The following is a 12,669-nucleotide window of genomic DNA, read 5'->3' as shown; positions in this document are numbered from 1 at the left end:
ATCCCCTACATTGCACGTTAGGGACTTTTTTTTAACTCCCGAGTGTGTTGGCTACCCTTGGAAGACAACGGTCGGCATTCTTTTGTTTCTGCTGTTTGTAAACAACACGCTTTCAAACACGTGGTTAGTTTTGTTGAAGTGTGATTGCGAGTAGCTGTTATCCTTGAGTTTATAGTGCTTGTTTACGTGTGGTTTGTTGTGTTTATTGAAGATGACGAAACGTAAAGGCAGTTTAAAGAAGCGACAATTTAGAGGAAGCAAGTTTAGAAAGCTCTCTGTAGAAGAGGTTAAGTCGCCTGGCAACGATGTTTATAATTGTAATTCTTCAACAAGTGCACCATCAAAGAAGCTCTCACCATTTTGAGAGAGTTACAACGAATTTACTGTAAGTGACAAGGGGTGCAGTAGCATTATTATAAATTTGAGAACGTTATCAGACGTAATTTCTAAATTTGTACAATTTAGACAGTGTGGTGAGTCATAGAGTGTAAAAATTTGTGAATGTATCAGTGAGAGAAAAGGCCTAGCAATTGCTTTTGGATTTAATTTGCACTAACTGCTCAGCTGTGATTTCATTCACGAGTTCTTCAAAATCAGATGCAAGTGGCCCTTGTGAAATCAATACTACATTGGTTTATGCATTACGATCCATTGGCAAGGGCTTGGCTGCTGGAAGAACATTTTGTTCAGTGATGAACTTACATCAACCTCCAAATAAATTTTAAAAACAGATTGCAATATCAGAGAAAGCTGTATGTGAGGTCAGTGAGGAAAGCATGAAATTGGCTGCTAGGGAGCAGTGGAAGAAAATGATGAATGTTTGTATATTGCAGTTGCACTTGATAGAAGTTGGCAGAAAAGAGGACATATTTATCTGAATGGAGTAGTGGCTGCCACGAGTGTAGACACCGGAAAAGTGTTAGATGTGGAGAAAAATGTCTAAATATAATGTTGTAATGTCAATCAACATAAAGAACACAGCTGTGTAGCTAATTTTATAGGAACAAGTGGTGGTATGGAAATTCATGTAGTACAACAAATATTTCATCACTCTGAAGAAACAAGAGGTGTATGGTACACCAAATATTTGGGCCATGGCTACAGTAAAGCATACAACAATGTGGTGAACTCTAAACCATATGGAGATGCCATTGTTAGCAAAGTGTAATGCGTAGGCCATGTTCAAAAACGTTTGGGAACAAGGCTAAGAAAACTGGCTGTTGATATGAGAGGGAAAAAAAATTAGAAGATGGAAAATTGTTGACCGGACAGGGTCGGTTAACGAAAACTGTATATAAGACTTGCAGGTATACTATGGGCAGGCAATTAGGAGAAACAAAGAAAATCTTGAGGCAATGAAGAGAGATGTTTGGGCCATATTCTTCCATAGGTCCTCTGCTATGTCATGGATTGTGTCCATCAGGAGAAAATACGTGGTGCAAATACAATAAGGCTCAGGCAACTGGAGAATCTTATTCTCACCAGCATTCTTAAACCTATTTTCAGAGACTTGGCTCATCCTGACCTTCTCAGGAAATGTCTGCATGGGCAGACACACAACCCAAATCAATGTTTCAACAGCATAATTTGGAACCTCCTTCCTAAACCTGTATTTGTTGGCATGTATACAATGAAAGTAGGAGTTCGTGGTGCTTTTATTACATTCAATTGTGGTAATATTGGAAAGTGTTGGGTACTGGAAAAGCTGGGAATTAGTCCTGCTGAAAATATGATCACTGGGCTGCAACATTGCGATAAAACGAGGATAGCGGATGCAGACAGGTCTGCATCTAATATGGCCAAGAAAGCGAGACAGATATCCACGAAGGTGAAAAAGAAGCTAGAAGCTCTGCTAGAGGCCAAAGAAGGGCCATCATACGCAGCAGGACAGTTTTAATTAACTGTAAGTAACAAGTTTCAAAAGTTTTTTCTTTAAAGTCAATTTCCCGCAATCTAAATTTTTCAGTGCATTTGCCATATCAGAAACTATCATAGATAAATGAATAAAATTTTCATGACTGTGCATGTCATAAAAAGCAACCTCTGGTAATACATTCATTAATATTCCCCCATTACGAAGTTCTCAAAAAATATTTTCTGCAGAAAAAACTTAATATTTTTTGTTAATAAGTTTAAAAAAGTATTTCTTAAAAACTATAAAATGGATGAAGTAGATTTTAGTACAGTTGACTGTATTAGCATAATGTAACATACAGTAAAAATGTTAAGGTCCTGCATCAAATGTTTTTTTTTTCAGAAATGGGTTAAATACTTGTCTAAATTAACAGGGATTTGATAGGCAGGGCGTGGTCCCCTTAACGTTTATCTCCCAGAATCTTTTCGTGCACTATAAGTTTGTAGAGAGAGAGAGAAACGTTTCATTGTCAAACAGTGTATATGTTGCAAGAGCAAGTCATTAATGCTTACTTTCGCATGGGCAGCATGTCAGGTGGTGTAGTGTGAACGCGTGGATACAGAATGGGTACAGCTTCGACCATGCTGGAAACGTCAGATGTGTGTACATATTACAGTAACACATAAAAAATATGTGCTCTTATACGCGTTACACCCAGCACGCTAACGTTTTTCATTTAATGTAATGTGCTTAATTGTGTAAATGTTTTAGAGCAAAAAAAAATCTCTGAAGCTGCCAGTATTTCGGCAAAACTAAAAGTGTTTATGTTAAGGTAGACCCACAATCTCATATTATTTGTGACACGGCTGCTGAAGCTGGGTGGGACTTCTCGACCCGTCACAACCTGACATGCGGAACGCTGTCTTCTAGAACGGCGAGGCTTCCGGCGCGAGCGGTGGTGTGGCGCCACGAGCGGCTGCAGATGAAAGGAGGAAGCGCGGCGCATGCGCAGAAGCGCGTGCTGTACTGCCACTGGCAGAAGGCGACCGCAGACTGCGCCGCCGGCAGTAGCGGGCCGGTCCTGCTCAGCTCGCGAATCAGTCTGCACGCACGGGGCTTCCGCGCCCCTGAAAACGAACCACTTGTTGCTGCGCGCGGTCCAACCGGTTCACACCGGACTGCAAATCGTGCGGTGTCTCCCACGTGATAACAGTGCGGGAGTTTTAAGCCTCTGAACTCGATGTGTCCACGTACTGCGAGAGTATCGTCTTCCTGACGTCAGGGGACACTGATACCGATTGCAGGTGTGCTGGTACTAATTGGTGCAGAGATACTTCACCGCTGGCGGGAAATAACAACTGGAAGTAATATATGCTCAGTGTGTGTCGTATCTGGACAGCTGCGACACGGGGCGTGTAGACGTGACTTTCCGCCGGCTACAGATCACCGTAAATTACGCGTTGACGATAAATGCAGACGTCTAACGGCGAAGTCAAACAATGTATACTGAACCCCTTAGGAGAGTAAGGAACAGTTTCAGAACACAGCGCTGTGGTGCTGTTATTCCGCATTACAGAGCGAGCTCGAAGTAGCCTGGCGCCGCAGTGTCTCGTTCTGTGGCTAACTAGGGCGCGAGCCGTTATGAAGCTGGGCGGTGGCGTAGCGGAAGTGCGAGCAGCGGCCGGCAGCGGCGGCAGGTAGCAGCCACCGGAGCGGGCGCACAGATGCCGGCGCGCTGGGCGTCGTCGCAGCGGCCGCTGCTGGTACGAACGGTGTGGGTGGACGGCGCGCGCCACGCCATCCTCTCCGCAGACGACCCCGCCGCCCACGGGACGCCCGCCGCACGCTGCTGCCGCTCCGCCCCCGGGGGCGGCGCAGCTTCCTCGCCCGCGGTGGCGGCCAGGACGGTGGCGGCGGTGGCAGCAGGGGGGCGGCGCCTGCTGCGCGTCAGCTTCCTGTTAGGGCCCGAGCCGCCACAGGGACCCGCGCCGCCCCCGCTGCACCCCCACGGCGCCCGGGGCCACCCGCGCCGCCGCTGGCCCCCGGCGTCGCGCCGCCCCCGCTGCTGCGGCCGACCCTTCGTGCCGCTAAGGCCGCCCCCGTCTCCCAGTAGCAGCGACTGCGGGGGCGGCGGCAGCGCGACCGTCAGCGACGACGAGGAGGCGGCGGTGGCGATCGAGAGTCCGGCGGCGGAGCAGCTGGCCGGCCCTCTGTCGGAGCGCGTGCTGCGCTGGCTGCACCTGGCGGGCCGCGACGCGCCCGCGCCGCCCTCGCCGCCCCAACAGCCGCCGCCGCTGCCTCCACCGCTGCCCGCGTCGCCCCGGCCGCTGAGGACACCGCGCCGCGTGGTGCGCACAGTCAGCCTGGAGGCGTCCCCGCCGTCGCCGCCGCCCCCGCCTTCGCCCCCTTCTTCGCCGCTGCCTTCGCCGCCTCCGTCCCCGGAACCGGAGCAGAAGGCGGGCCAGAGTCGCCCCCAGCTGCACGTGTTCGTGCCCGCGTTGCCGCGGGACTGCGACACCCTCAGCTGCCACAGTGATTCCTGATTCACGATTCATCTGCACGGTCGCATGAACACCATCACCATACACTGTGCCTCGTTTCCATTAAACACTACATATCCTACCGCAATTTGACATTAAATGACCCGTTAATACTCTCGTTTTAATGTTATCATCACCAGGAAGGTTGAAGAATTTTCAGGGCAGCAGTAAGAACGTCTATCATTATTTTTCTTCTTAAAGCATCTCAGCTTTCTCTCAAATAGAACGATTTTTCTGTGTACTACATCACAAAGAATGCCAAGTTGACTATTTTCATTCTTACAGTGGCTAAAAGCGGCCATTGCAGACCGTTAATATCTTACGAGACATTATACAGATTTGTAAGACGCCTATCAACATTCACACATTAACCGACAACAAAAACCACACATGTTTACAATTCATTGAATCACGTGACACGCTTGTGTTGCACAGTAATCCTGTCGCGAAATTTGATAGTTCTTGCTATCCTTCACTGAACAATTCTGTCTAGAAGAAATATTTTAAATAAATTTTAAAGGAGCATTCAAACCTTATAAAAAGATTCAAGTAACTGGATTAGCTTTTAATAGTTCTTTTATTACAGGATCATACACAACCGGTTTCGCGACGATTTAATCGCATTCTCAGAGGTATACATATCACTAATTTATTATGGGTCATTGAAGATACACCGTATCCCAGTGCTAAATTAGTAATATGTACATCTGATGATGCGCTTAAATCTTCGTGAAGCTGGTCGTATATGAACCCTTAATAAAGGAACTATTAACAACTAATGCGGCTATCAGAAGTTTCTTGAAAGATTTTAATATCTTTTATATTTAAAAAAAATATTTCTATTATGCATCTAAGATGTGGATACCCAAAACGTAAAATCATGTTTCATACGTAAGAAACTGTGTGAACAGTGAAATGTTGCTGCAATACGATTCTTTCCTGGAACGCTGGATAAATTTCTTTATCTCAAATGTTCTTCGTTTGTTGTGGACAATATTATTCTCTCTAACATTTTCAGATACTATTTTCTCCTCAAAGTTATGACAAATATTATTTATACGCTATATTATTGAAATGCACTGTAAAGCAGCAGAATTTCCTAGTACCGTTTTATGCGTATTCTTGCTATTTAATTTAAAGGGAGTGTTACCGACTTCCGATTTAGCAATGTCTGAACTCCTGTTACATTCCTTTCTATGCATTGTCTTATGTTACAGATTATTCATTTTGTCACATACATACAACTGAAGCAAAGAGATGCCTGTTTATTTCCCGAAGGTAAAGTTAATCGTTTCAGACATGGGTGTCTGCATTAATATCCGCAATTCAGGAAATGACAACTTGCGAACACAAAGACTTGATGATATTACGTTTCATGTACACACTGAATCGTAATTTTTTCTGCAGTGAATTGCTGTCGAAACCCTGCTGATGTAGATATCTGCTCTTTATGCCTATCTACTACTTAATACCATAAACGGCGTTTCGTTTAAATTAACATATTACTGACTAAAAATGTGAAACTTTAGATTTAACAGCCTGCTAACGGAAAATAAATGAAATGTTTGACTTAATAGAGATTTATTGACTGTTACTGCGCTGTATGACGTCAAATAAAAGAAATATATTCTTCACCTATCAGATGCTTGAAACATAAAACATTCACTGAAAATAAAGATACCTATTTCAGAGTTCTGCCACACTACGTCTGTTAATTTAGTATACAGTTTATAACAGGTTTAAGTGCAGATATTTTTAAATGTGGTGCCTGAATATCTACACACATCATTGTGTTGGTTGCTGTTTTCTCCCTGGATCAAATAGTCTTGCCAAAAATACATCACGAACTTAACAACCTGGTGTTTTCTGCACAGCTGTAACTGCACCACTAAGTAGAATACGCCTGACCTACTGCCCAGCGGGAAATAACCATTAATGCCTTGCTCTGGCCACATGTGCTTGGTGATACTGAGCAACTTAGAAACTTACGTCTTATTATATCCTCATCATCGTCATCATCATCATCATCATCATCAGAATCAGTGTTCTTCCTCTACGTTTTCTCATAATTGTTTCCTACCCTTATGATATAAACCATTTTGTATCTTCTGCGTCCTATTCCTTTTCTCCCATTCACCGTTCCTTCCATTGTATCCAACAGTAAACAATCTTTTCCCATCGAGCGTTTCCTTTTCCTGATTACCTTTAAAATTTCCCTCTCAATCCCCATTCTTCTCAGCACCTCCTCATTTCTCACTTCGTCTACCCATTTTATCCCTGCCATCCTCCTCCAAATCCACATCTCAAATGCTTCTATTCTTCATTCTTTCTCTTTCCTTAGTGGCCATGTCTCAGCTCCATATAATAGCATGTTTCATATGAAGCACTTCGCCAGTCTCTTCTCAGGTCCTTGTCCATGCACGCAGTTAGAATCCTCTTCTTCTTATTAAATGCCTCGGTGACAATTACGTAGGACTTGTAAAAGCTATAATTATCAATATGCAAATGACGTAAATGCAGATACAATGTTGTTCAGTATACCGTCCTCAGTCATTAGTAAAAATATCTGCACTTGAACCAATTACATTCTGTATAGATGTTCCTGTGATTACAGTTCTAAGAGTCCTGTGACGAAGAAGTCAGGTGTTGAGGTTGGTTGGAATATGTCTTTGAAAAGGTAAGTTCTCTGCCACTGGCACGAGTCTAGGCAAATTACATATACAGTGTCTCCTTTTGGAAGTAATACAGTTATGTGCCCTCCTGTAGGAAGCCGAGGGGGGGGGGGGGGGGGCAGACGAGTATGGATAACCTTCATTTAAAAGGTCCGGGCTGATAGACCGTGGTCGATATATAAAACTTTCTCCTAACGCTTCGTCTCCGACTGCGGGAGACATCTTCAGACGTAAAATGGCGAACTGCAACCAGAAGTCGAGGGAGTGCTGAATGTATGGGCAGTGCAGAGAGCACCACACTCCATCACGTGACCTCGGCTGTGTGTACTCGGTTCACCTCTGTGGTAGAGCCAACATTCTCGAATCAAAGTAATCGAACGTCATTCTTAAGTTGCACTGTTGACATGCAAACTTTATCTAATTTAACAACTTTCTCTTTACTGTTAAAATTATTATTGCGTTTATAAATCTGACTAGCCTCTGTATACACACGGGCATCATAATATGATGTCTCAATGAATTTTATGTCATGATCAAGATGTTCCTGTAAGGCCGATTTATCCATATGTCCCAGACGGAAATTCCTCTTGTTCAACCAGAAGGGTGTTAACACTTCTTTCTGTGGTACCTATATAAACTCGATCACAACTACAAGGAATTTTATGTACACCCCGTGTAGCCAAAGATGTCGTATATCTTTTGGCGATCTTTGCGTCTTCCTGGTGGGTCTGAAGGTAGTTTCCACACCATACCTGCTCAATGCTTTCCCAATGACATATGAAATCATAGCGATGAATGAAAGGAAGACATTGCCTTTGGGTGGCCGTCGTTCCTCGTCGATTCTGAATCTCTCCCTAGAGGGAAATGCTCATTCTATCTCCTTGTTCGAATAACCATTCTTCTCGAATGTCGACCGTAGATGTTCAGGTTCATCTTTTAAATACACTATGTGATCAAAAGTATCCGTACACCTCCAAAACCATACGTTTTTCATGTTAGGTGCATCGTGCTGCCACCTACAGCCACGTAGTCCATATCAGCGACCTCAGCAGTCATTAGACACCGTGAGAGAGCAGAATGGGGCGCTCCGCGGAACACGCGGACTTCGTACGTGGCCAGGTGAGTGGATGTTACTTGTGTCACACGTCTGTGCGTGAGATTTTCACACTCTTGAAGATCCCTAGGTCCACTGTTTGCGATGCGATAGTGAAGTGGAAAAATGAAGGGAAATGTGTATCACAAAAGCGTACAGGCCGACCTGGTCTGTTGACTGACAGAGACTGCCGACAGTTGAAGAGGGTCGTAATGTGTAATAGGCAGACATTATCTATTCTGTTGGCCATTACTCTCCGTCCCCATAGTAATTTTTTTGGGGGTTGATACTGTTAAGATGTATCAGGAAGGCATCCAATTCCTCTGCACCGTATGTCCATACTACGAAAGTAATATCGACTTAGCGGTACCATCTGGCTGGTCTTTTACTGTCAGTCTACACCGCCCGTTGTTCAAAGTTCTGCATAAATTGCTTATAGCCGAACTAAGAGGATTGCCCATTGGCACCCCTTCAGTCTGTTCATAAAAATCGTTATTCAACTGGAAATATCTGCTGGAAAAGAATCTGCTGCACATGTCATAGTTTCGTTACTGTAATTATGGTAAATAATGACATCACGTCAGAAATAACAAGGATATCACCTTGGTCAACGTGCATTTCTTTTAATTTCCCTGTGAAGTGATATGAAGTTTTAATATGACTCTCAGTTCCATCAACATGAGGTTGCAGCAGTGAGGCGAGGTGTTTAATTTGTGGGTGGGAGACACAATTAGGCCTCAAAGAAATCTGTGGTTTGTGCACCTTGGGTAATCCATAGAGCCTAGGCCGCTACGCTTCCGTTATCGTCAAAGGTCAGTGAAGGCGCTTTGACCAGTCGATTAGTGACTTTTAAAATCTTCGTCGTCGGATCATTCTGAAGTTTTTTTTATAATTGATGCGATCAAAAATATTATTGTTCGTTTTATGATAGTCCTCACTCCTCAACAGTCCCGCAGTCGGAGGGGAAACGTTAGGAGGAAGCTTTATGTATCGAACATGGCCTATTTACCTCGCCAGTTTTAAGTGATGTCAGTACTAACAGTGAACGCTTACATTGTATGATGGACAGTCTTGTCAACGAGGCATTATTCGCTTCAACGTCATTATTTCACACAAGCATGACATAGCATGGCATTATGTTCTTATTCCTTTATCATTTGCTGCATTCTCATAAATACCGCTGTTACTGCATGTAATACGGGTTAGTGAAACTGCTGGGCACCTAAACGACGGTGACCGAATGAGTATTTGAGCAACTGAGAAATTAAAGGATTGACGTGTAGTGTCTTAATCATTGCTAAAATAACTCGATTTAGCATACCAGGTGATTTCCTTTTACTATGGAAGTGATTTGCGGTGTACAGTCAAGACTCCACGTTCCACGTTGGTTTCGTGAGGAAGAGTAACGATTTCCGTATTCTTCTTCAATAGCACGTTACATCAAAGTTGTAGTTCTCCGGAAACATTATTACACAGACAAAAATTTTAAACAATTTTGCGTTCTTGTGTACTTCCGTAGTATCAGTTTCATCATGTATGAATGATTCAGTTTTGTTAACATAAGAGTTGGGCTATTTATTTACAAAATCGAATATTTAATGATGTCATAAGCGAATCCAAATGTGAGAGGATTAGCGAACCTCACCAGTATCCAGTGCCATTGCCTAATGTAGGATTACTCCTATGCGTTTCCATTACAGCAAGATATGAAACATAGGTTTTCAGTTCGAGTATCTAACATTGAAACAACCTCCGGGAAACTGAGAAAATTTTACAACTGATTTATGTTTCTCCGAACACATAAACTCTTGACAAATAGCGCAATTTCTACCTAAAGATTTGTGTCCTTTACAGTGGCAATAAAATATATCATTTCCAGATCCTATTTTTATCGTTCACCACAAGATTGCGTTTTTTGTCTGAGCAGTGAAAAATATTTTTCGAGAATATTTTCTCCTTAAAATGACTTGTTCACCACACTTTTGTCTGCCGTTGTTGAGCAGCACCCAAAACAAATCCTATACAACTTTCTGGTGGGACCTTACAGCTACTGCGGTGAATTATGAGGTATCTTGTGCTTTTAAATTCTTCTCGGATTTTACCTCTGTTTTTGTCATAGGACGGTAAGGTTAGTGGCAGCTGTTCTTTTCCAGCTTTTTGTGCCGTTTCTTTGACTGTAAATAAACCATCGGTTATTTTGTATCACTTATCGCATTCTTCCTAATAAGTTCGCCACATAATTCTCTTAATTCGTTTTGTGTATGTGGTACTCGTATAAGCTGTAATGGATCGACATTTTTTTAGATGAATGTTATATGTTTCATCAATAATTGCTCAGTTCAATAAATGTAATAAATTCATTTGTTCACTTTTCCCCTTAAGAGTTTTTTTATTGTTTTTCTATTTTTGAACTCCGCCTTTTGCAAAACACAGTTTAGTTCCTTCTATATATCGACGCATGTTTCGACGCCATTCGTCATGTTCTGTGGGCCAAATTTATTTCTGTAAAATATAATACGAAGTTCATGGCGATTCTCCATTCTAGGCCTAAAAACTACAACACACATATTTTTCTTGGTTCTTTGGATTGGTCATCTGAAAATTACATTGCTAGTGAAAATGTATTTTTACAGATCAGCTTTACTGTGCCATTTTTTGTCGTTTTGACAGCATGTCATCTGCAAAGTAGTCACAAGAAATTTTGTGTATTTCTGAAATACTTTTTGGTGGGTAGTGGCTATGTATGTTACTGTACTTGCAAGTTTCATCCTGTCGTGTGTGTCTTGTGCATATCTTCTTCTGTTGCTATTGTGTACACCGTTTTCACACCGTTTTTATGTAATTTCACTCCTGCCTTTTTTATACATACGTATTTTCCACAAAACGTGGTTTGAGCAGACACTTACGTCTCCATACTCATTGACAGGTGCTACGTTATTGTCGTTGCTCTCTTGTTCGTGCTTGCCTTTGGTAGGAGAAATGTGTGTGTGTAATATGAGGCAGAGCTGGAAAAAGTGTGTGTGTGTGTGGGGGGGGGGGGGGGGAGGAATTGAGAAAAAAAGATATTTCTGGTTATTTGATTACTATATTTTAATTGGGGAAGTGTCTCTGTATACACTTTAAGGAAAGAAAATTCACCGCGCAGCTGGAGATGATAGTAGTAAGACGACATGTCGATACCAGGACCTACAGTTTTTGCGGATTTCATTCCGTGTAATCAGCTGAACAGTAACTGTGCCTCATAGACAGGCGCCTGAACAGTATAAGCAGATGTCTATTTGAGAGAGGACGTATAATTGGACTCAGAGAAGCCGGTTGCAGTAATCGGCGAATCGTTCAACATTTGAGTAGGAACCATGCCAATAATCGAGGATGTTGGCAGGAATGGGTGAACCATGGTCGAACAGCGTCACGAAGGAAGCAGTCGAACTACGGAGACGATAGAACATGAGGACAGAACAATCGTCAGAATGGCACTCAGATCCCCGGTGTCATCATTATCATGTAAGGCTGGTCCTGGCGGAGGTCCGAGTCCTCCCTCAGGCATGGGTGCGTGTGTTTGAGGAACCCTTAGCACAGGATGGGGGCACGTAGAGGAGCTATGGCTCAAGCTCAGAAGAATAATTGACCATGCACTGCATAGGCATTTCATCGGAGGGATCCTCCGTGGTAATCAGTCACTGTAAAGATTTATAAAGAAACAGGGACTACTGCATACTATCTCTAAAGAAAAGCATAGGGCTTCAGATAGAAAGATGTTGAATGAAACGTCTTCGGTTGTCAAGAGAATAATGCGTGAAGCGTGCAGTGACTACCGCAGGAGAAGATCATGGAATGACCTTTCACAAAACTCAAAGAAATTCTGGTCGTATGTAAAGGCTGTTAGTGGCACCAAATTTAGTGACCAGTGGCTCACGGATGAGACAGGAACTGAAATTGAGGGCAGCAAAGGAAACGCAGAAATGCGTAACTCTGTTTTGTAATGTACTCTTACGTAGGAAATGAACAAAAACTCCAGCACCCGATGGAAACCCTATCAGGTTCTATCCTGAATTTGCGCTTAAGGTAGCCCCTATTCTAACTGTAATCTATGGTGGATCCCTCTAACAAAAAATTGTACCCAGTAGATGGAAGAAAGCATAGGCCACACCCGTTTACAAGAAATATGGTAGAAGTGATCCACAAAACAACCGTCCAATATCATTGACATCGATCTGTTGTAGAATTATAGAACTTATTTTGAGCTCAAACGTAATTGAATATCTGGAACAGAATGACCTCCTCCATCCCAACCAGCATAGATTCTGAAAAAATGATCATTTAAAACCCAGCTCGCACTTTTTTCATGTCTCATACTGAAGGCTTTGGACAATTCAGTCAGGTGGAATAGTATTTCTCGATTTCTGTAAAACAGTTGGTTCAGTAACACAGCTGTGCTTTGGAGTTGCGACTTGAAGTCGCTCAAGAGGTATGCTAGCATTATGATTAGACAAATAAACATATATCATG

The 12,669-nt window shown here is 43.0% G+C and overlaps 1 protein-coding gene across 1 annotated transcript; it reads left to right on the top strand.

Annotated features, from left to right (window-relative positions):
- The first annotated feature begins 3,579 nt into the window (after window positions 1–3,579).
- On the top strand, window positions 3,580–4,398 carry LOC126335989 (uncharacterized). Its single transcript, XM_049999465.1, has 2 exons — window positions 3,580–3,727; window positions 3,782–4,398. Exons 1-2 carry the CDS (start codon window positions 3,580–3,582, stop codon window positions 4,396–4,398), a joined length of 765 nt encoding a protein of 254 aa, XP_049855422.1.
- Window positions 4,399–12,669: the final 8,271 nt, after the last annotated feature.

This window comes from Schistocerca gregaria, chromosome 2 (assembly GCF_023897955.1).
Source record: "Schistocerca gregaria isolate iqSchGreg1 chromosome 2, iqSchGreg1.2, whole genome shotgun sequence".
Classification (NCBI taxonomy): Eukaryota; Metazoa; Arthropoda; class Insecta; order Orthoptera; family Acrididae; genus Schistocerca; species Schistocerca gregaria.
Note: the sequence above shows the minus strand (reverse complement) of the source record. Positions and strands in the feature narration are given on the sequence as shown.